The following is a 6,886-nucleotide window of genomic DNA, read 5'->3' as shown; positions in this document are numbered from 1 at the left end:
GTCCCTTCAAGATGCTTCAGTCTATGGTGAACACCATCCTCCTGTGTGATGCATTGCAACAAGACAACAACTCAGTCAGAGAAGACGGTGCCAAGGGAGAAGAAAAGAAGAAGAAAATCACTGCCACTCAGCATCAATCTCCTCCCAATGATCCAGGAACCCCCGAAAGAACTTGACACCCAACCCAGGATCAAGACTACCGGTGGTGGCGCGGATGCTATGCATGCTCAGCTGCGGCAAGCCCGCATCCGCCGCCCGCACGCCCATGGCACTGCTCAGCATGGGCCCCACGGTACCACCGCTGCGCGAGTCGTTGCGGATCTGGAAGACCTGCAGGCGGCAGCCCGCACGGTGGGCGACGCGGCGGAGGATGGCGGTGGAGACGGCGTCGGTGGTCATGTGGCCGTTGGAGTCGGCGCAGACGGTGAGGCCGACGTTGAGGCGGGGGATGTGGGCGTCGAGGTAGCGGGAGAGGAAGTTGGGGTTGCCGGCGTGGGTTACGTCGGCGGAGAGGAGGAAGGAGGAGGCGTAGGTGCGGGCCATGGTGTCTGTTCCGGCCGGCCCTGGCCCAGACGACGAAGGCGACGAAGAGGAGGAGGAGGACGAGGACGAGGACGAAGAGGCGAGGGACTCGACGGCGCGTTCGATGGTTTGGGGGAGGAAGTTGCCCCGCGCGCCCTGGCGGAGGAGGGAGCCGATTTCTTCGTTGTCGAAGAGGGCGACGAGCTTGATGTGGCCGTGGTCAAGACGGTCGGAGGCGGCGAGGAGGGCGGTGAGGGCGGACCAGCTGCAGAGCTTGTCGTCGATGCGCGGGGCGAAGATGAATTCGCGGTCCAGGCCGCCGGTCTGGGCGGGCTGGCTGTCGTACAGCTCGAGGTCCCAGTCGAGGATGGAGGAAGGGGAGGAGAGGCCGAGCTCGGAGGCGATGAGCTTCACCAGCTTGGGGGGTTGGCTGCTGACGAAGGAGCCGGGAGGGCCGAGGGGTTCGGGTTCGGGGGCGGGGGCGGGGACGTTTTCGGAAGACGACGAGGAGATGCCGTCGAGGGCGAGGTCGGAGTTGTCGAGCCCGATGATGGGGGCCATTTCGGTCTCCTTGTTCGCGCTGCCGGTCATGCCCACCCCAAAGTGCGGGGCGAGGGTGGGGATGCGGGCGACGGGCCAGCCCAGCTTGACGAGGCGGACGGCGGTCTTCCCCGAGTCGGGATCGCGGACGACGACGCGGCCGCCCATGCTAAGATCCCTGTCCCACCAGGTCGAGTTGAGGGCGCCGGCGTAGGGGGCGACGCCGAGCTGGACGTAGCCGGCGGCGTTGCGGCGGGAGCTGATGGGCTTGAGGCGGGCGGTGAGGGCGTCGATGTGGCCGGCGATCATGGCGACGCCGTTGCCCGGCTTGTAGGCTTTTCCGACGGCGAAGGCGATGAGGGCGCTGCCGTTGCGGGTGGTCCAGTATTTCCCGCCGGGGCGGAGGCGGCCGGCCCAGGCGTCGCGGGCGGGCAGCTCCTCGTAGCCGGCGGCGCTAAGCTGGGAGCGGAAGTGGGCGACGGTGTGGAAGACGGTCGGGTTGTCGGTGATGAAGTCGCAGAAGGGCTTGGTGTAGGCGCCGGGGTTGCCGGTGCGGAGGGCGCAGAGGCGGCAGCTCTCGGGGGAGACTAGCTGGACGGCGAGGCGGTTGGGGGAGGGGAGGGTCGAGAGGCAGGGTGGGCAGAGGAGGTTTTCGGAGGATGGGCGGTTTGCCATGTCGGCGATGATGAATTCGCTAGGGATTGGTGTCGTGGTTGTGGCATTCGGCGTCGGCGTCGGGGTCTGGGGCTTTGAGTGCCTGGGGGTCGTGGCCATGGCTGGGGAGTTTGGCCCAGACAAGGCCTGCATGCGGAGGGAGAGGTTGGAGGCGCGGGTTCGAAGGGATTCGGGGGTTTGCTTGGTCATGGTGGCTAGTTCTGATGATTATGACGGAGCGTGGTGGATTGTCAAGGCAGATAGATGAATGGAAGGGGGAGTTTGAAGGAGTATAAGGTGGGAGCTGGAGCCTGGTGGTGTTGGTGGTGTCTGGGGGACCAGCAGGGCACGAGCAGGGGGACGAGACACACCGCCCGCCTGACCCGAGGCGGTGCTACGCCGCAGTACGGAGTGATTACGTAAGGTACCTAGCGATAGCGATAGCGACATCGGATGGTTACCTTAGGTATCTAAGGTACCTAATATGTATCTGTGCCACCGTTGAGATGACGATGAAACAAGGCTTGTGCCGAGGTACGTACAATGATGTAAGGTACCTTAGGTAAGGCAAGGTACGAGTGCTAAAAGATAAGACACTACGATAAGATAAGATTAAGATGGTTTAGGTAAGGTAAGAACAGACAGCCTAGACCGGATTGTTGACTGACTCGACTCCTGCTCTGGGTCTACGAAGCAATTAATCCGCGCACCTCTGTCCTTTGACTCCTTACTCCTTACTTGGAAAGCACCTTATGACGTTGAATCTCCGTCCTTGATTTCGGCAAGAAATAATACTGAATTGGACATTGCGAACTATGTTGCCCTACGGATAGAGACAAATGCTTTCGAGTTTCTCCCGACTCCCGAGTCCTCAGAAAACCCCTCTGAGAAATTCTCGTCTTCGAGGGAGACTGCGAGAGCATTCGCCAATCCGAGCCACGCTCTATACTTAGATGGTGTTGAGGACATACTTGATACCCTCCCACTGCTCGGCGCCGCTAGCGGCAATCTGGCCAGCGGGCAGGACGAAACCGCTGCTACCGCTACCAGGCCCGGGGCGGAGCTCGACGGTCCACGCGTACTCAGCGCCCATGGCGCCGCCCATGTAGTCGGGGGAGCTGCCCGTGGTGGCGTACAGGGTGGAGCAGCTGGGACCGTAGGTGAAGCGGGTGCCGGAGACGGCGCGGATGGCGCTGGAGTAGCCGGCGGCGACGCTCATCTGGGCGTTGTGGTTCGGGGCGCGGGCCTGGCAGTTGTAGCCGTAGGGGAGGAGGATGTACTGGCCGTAGCTGTGCCAGTCGATGAAGAGCTTGATGCCGCGCGTGCGGAGCGAGTTGGTGAAGGTGGTCAGGGCGCGGATCTCGGGCGTGTCGCCGGCGGCTTGGCCGCGGTAGGTCTCGCTGCAGGGGCTGGTGGAGGCGCCGCCCGGGGTGCTCCACTGGAAGTTCCAGTTACGGTTGCCGTCGGTGCCGACGCAGGAGGTGCCGGAGCGGGGCTGGCGGTTCTTACGCCAGAGACGGTCGGACGATTGGGTGTGGACGAAGCCTGGATGCATGTGTCAGTCGGGGGACTCGGGGGTGTGTGACGAGAAGGAGACGACAGAGGAGGCGGAGAGAGCACAGAGGGGGAACTCGGGGGAGGGACAACAGGAGAGACCTACCGTCAGGATTGACAAACGGGACAATGTAAAAGTCGTACTTGTTGAAGAAGGAGCGCACGAGAGCGTCGTTGTTCCGGTAGCCGTTGATGAGCTGCCAGGTCAGGTACTCGACGACGGGGGCCGAGATCCACTCGCGGGCGTGGACGGTGCCGTGGAAGTAGATGGCCGGGCGGTTTCCCTGGCCGTTGGGGCCCCAGAGGTGGATGCCGTAGATGGAGCGGCCCTGGTGCGAGTTGCCCACGTTGAAGATGCGCGAGTTTTGGGGGAAGGCAGCCTGCATCTGGGAGAAGAAGGTGGCGTGGTCGGCGTACGGGCGGTACGAGCTGAACCACGACAGCGCGGGGAGGGCCTGCTGCCTCACCTCGATGGTGTAGTTGGACTCTTCGCCTGGGGGGTGTTAGTTTTCTTTCTTTTTTCCTTTTTTTTTCCTTTTTTTTTTTTTTTTTTTCCTTCTCTCTTTTCATTATTTCTCATTATTTTCTTCTCAGGGGGCCATACTCTCATAGAAGGACTCGACGGGACCCTCCAATTCAAGGTCGACGCTCAGATCCTCCGACAGGAGAGAGGCGTCCAAGCCGAGAGCCTGGAAAGCCTCGACATCCTCGGGGGCAACAGCAAGCTCAAAGTGGTCGCTCTCGCCGCAGCTGACCTCGACGGCGTGCAGGCCGTCGATCAGCCTGTGGATCTCCTCCGAGTTGTCGTGGGTGTCGATCCGGAAGACCTTGTAGCCGTCGTAGCTGACGCGGTCCTCGGCGGCGACGGTGGTCACCAGCACCGCGAGCGCGGTGATGGCAGACTGCACTCTCATGGCGGACGAAGAAGAAAAGAAATGTCCTGGCGGAGAAGAATCAAGAAGAAGCTTGGTGGTGGACGAGTCGGAACTGGAAAAGGGAAAATCAGGGGGCAATGCGAGAGAACGCCTAGATATATAGTCGTCATCTGCATTCTGTAGTACTGCTGTACCACCGGGGGTTCCGCTCCCCTGCTTTTCCCTATCCTTCCCCTCTCAGTCTCAGCCCCTTCCGATGCATCATGCCTTGGCTGGGTCTGCTGGGTGTGGACTGGACTGGAGTTGGACTGTGCGGGTGAGGGCATTCGCGGGGCCCTGTCGATCAACCGTCCCTCGGGGCTCGAGTCTCGAGTGACGAGTCGAGTGTGGGCGTGTCGCAAAAGCGGCAGGTCGCATCGTCGCATCGTTGCATCGTCGCATCGTCGCATCGTGTGATGAAAATTCGCGCAGGGGTTTACCGTTTGGCGTCATGTGTTGGTGAAGCGGGATTGGATGTCGTGATCGGGGTTGTGTTCATGTGGTTTTCGAGAAGAAAATAATAATAATAATAATAATAATAATAATAATAATAATAAAGATTTCTGGACGAACGTGACGATTCTGGCGCGTATTACCTCCTGCAAGCCCACGAGGACAGTGATGCATGGGGGCTGAACTTGCTGAAGGTCCTCAAGTTGACCAAGCGCCGGGGAATGCATCCCTGATTCGGCATCTGACCCTCCTCCATAATCATGCAAGATTGCCCGATTGTCACCCTGTGGCAGCCTGGGAGCATCAGTGATGATCAGAACGCGGCTATTTGCCCCAACTTCGGCATTCGTTAGGACTTGACCTAACTGACCTGCCGTATCCGACATGGCGCGCCGGCGGCCAGCTTGGCTTGGAGAGGCCCGAGAGGGACGAACAAGGAAGCTCGATGGGCCATCTAGGTTTTGTTGCTGTGATAGGCGGCGTGTAACTGTAGCACTGGGAGTTTTCTTACTAACTTTTCTGCAAGTTAGAACCTGGTTTCTAAGCCCAAATCGGCATTTGCGAATGACGACTTGCTGCCTTGCAAGTTGCAACCCCACAGTCATCACATGCATACCTATCACTTTTCGTAAAAAGGATATAATGTTCTGGAAGCAACAAGGATTGAGAAGAAAGCAAAAGGCGAGGGAAGGCCAAAGACGCCGAGACGGTAGTTCACGAAACCGAGGACCTGGACTTGGAATGACCATACGGTAGCATGTAAGTTGTAAGTTGACGTTGTAATAAAGCTGTGCTATAATACAAAACATCCAAAAACCAATCAGCGTAAAAAAATGGAGAGAACATGAAGCTTGGAAATCTGGGCCCCGGTCCCCGGCCTCTTCACCGGCCTGCCGTTTGTCCCTCTTCCGCCTGCGTTGGCAGTGCGTCCTTCAGCAGTCAGAAGACATGGACTCACGATCTAGACTCAAGCCACATCGTCGAACTCTCCTTGAGCCATTTCCATCCATTTCCATCCGCCGGCTTGACTTCATGATATCGCTTAGAACTCAACTTCAGATAATCAGATTCCGTTACATACATGAGACATCGTGCTCACGTTGTTTCGTGGGGGGAGGCCCGGGCGGGGGAGCCTGCGACTGCGACCTTGTTCACCTTCCTGATTTGGCTGATCTGGCTTTAAATGCTATCACGCAATTGGTGCACGCACGGCTCGGAGGTGATGACTACTGGGTGCATGCATGCGATGCCTCGCGCAGGGTGGCAGGGTGCTTCGATGGCATGAAGCTATCGTGTTAAAGTTTCGACTATCGTCCATTCACCGAATCCTCCCGATTCCCGGCCCGTTTCGTTTCTATGGCCCGCAGTAGTAGGATCATGATCCTGTCTCTAAGACTAGACTCTGGTGTTATCTCCCGACAGGGGTTCTGCCGCAACTCCTCAACGCTGATATCATGAGAGTAATGTCAACATGAAGTCATTTGACGGGAGGGGATAACTATTGGGAAAGCCAGATGTTGTACATTACCATTCCTAATCAGTCCCGGACGTTTCGTGGGGGACATTTTGGTGTGATAGTACAGAAAGGATAAAGGGAGGCCTACCCGTAGCCTAGCGGCGGTGCTCAGAGTGGTGGTATAAGGTACATGTAGGCTGGGATACAGGTTCGGGCTTATAAATGTGCTCAAGGGGCCTCTCCCGACCAGCTTCCCTCGAGTCCGTTCTTCCCTTTTTAAACATTGTCTTCTTCCAATTTCCCAGTCCAAGGTCACAAAATACATTCATTTCCATGGTTCTACGTCCAACGTGTTTCTTCACCTTTATAAGAACCACCCTTTCAACTCAATGATGGTACATGTTACCACAACTTGAAACTAATGACCTTTCGAAATAATGAACTACATCTAGGGCCTCCTAAAGACTCGAAAGAGAAACCAAATGAAACAATTGAAGGATGGAGAAAGAGCAGAAGAAAAAGAAAGCGACTTACTTGAGCGTCTCCCAGGGTATATTTTTTTGTCTCGAAATGATCAGCGACCTGATTATTAGTGAGGGGAAAAGAAGGCAGGCAAGGCACTACAAGTGTGTACCACCTCTTTGTCAGTGGCCCTGGTGCAGTTCTCCCTAAAACCTCCTTTAGTCGTACGATCTGGTCTGTGCGTTTCCTTTACAGTATGATTTTTATAAATAAAATTTCATAGCTTTCATGGAGGTGGGAATCCTGTGGCTTCTTGTCCCCTTGGGGGGGG

At 57.4% G+C, this 6,886-nt stretch overlaps 3 protein-coding genes across 3 annotated transcripts; all 3 read right to left on the bottom strand.

Annotated features, from left to right (window-relative positions):
* Positions 1–2,045, bottom strand: SODALDRAFT_332392 (hypothetical protein). Its single transcript, XM_028611695.1, has one exon. It carries the CDS (start codon positions 1,924–1,926, stop codon positions 118–120), a length of 1,809 nt encoding a protein of 602 aa, XP_028466758.1. The 5' UTR covers positions 1,927–2,045; the 3' UTR covers positions 1–117.
* Positions 2,046–2,492: 447 nt separating this feature from the next.
* SODALDRAFT_332391 (zinc carboxypeptidase A) lies at positions 2,493–4,618 on the bottom strand. Its single transcript, XM_028611694.1, has 3 exons — positions 3,875–4,618; positions 3,377–3,763; positions 2,493–3,261 (listed from the first exon to the last, which is right to left on the bottom strand). Exons 1-3 carry the CDS (start codon positions 4,182–4,184, stop codon positions 2,666–2,668), a joined length of 1,293 nt encoding a protein of 430 aa, XP_028466757.1. The 5' UTR covers positions 4,185–4,618; the 3' UTR covers positions 2,493–2,665.
* Positions 4,619–4,776: 158 nt separating this feature from the next.
* On the bottom strand, positions 4,777–6,202 carry SODALDRAFT_358787 (hypothetical protein; the record flags this gene model as incomplete). Its single annotated transcript, XM_028614124.1, has 8 exons — positions 4,777–4,931; positions 5,008–5,124; positions 5,482–5,549; positions 5,596–5,665; positions 5,737–5,776; positions 5,844–5,924; positions 6,058–6,083; positions 6,166–6,202. 8 exons carry the CDS (start codon positions 6,200–6,202, stop codon positions 4,777–4,779), a joined length of 594 nt encoding a protein of 197 aa, XP_028466756.1.
* Positions 6,203–6,886: the final 684 nt, after the last annotated feature.

Source organism: Sodiomyces alkalinus (assembly GCF_003711515.1).
Source record: "Sodiomyces alkalinus F11 unplaced genomic scaffold SODALscaffold_4, whole genome shotgun sequence".
NCBI classification, from domain to species: Eukaryota; Fungi; Ascomycota; class Sordariomycetes; order Glomerellales; family Plectosphaerellaceae; genus Sodiomyces; species Sodiomyces alkalinus.
The sequence above is the reverse complement of the archived record's forward strand: the minus strand, read 5'-3'. Positions and strand labels throughout refer to the sequence as shown.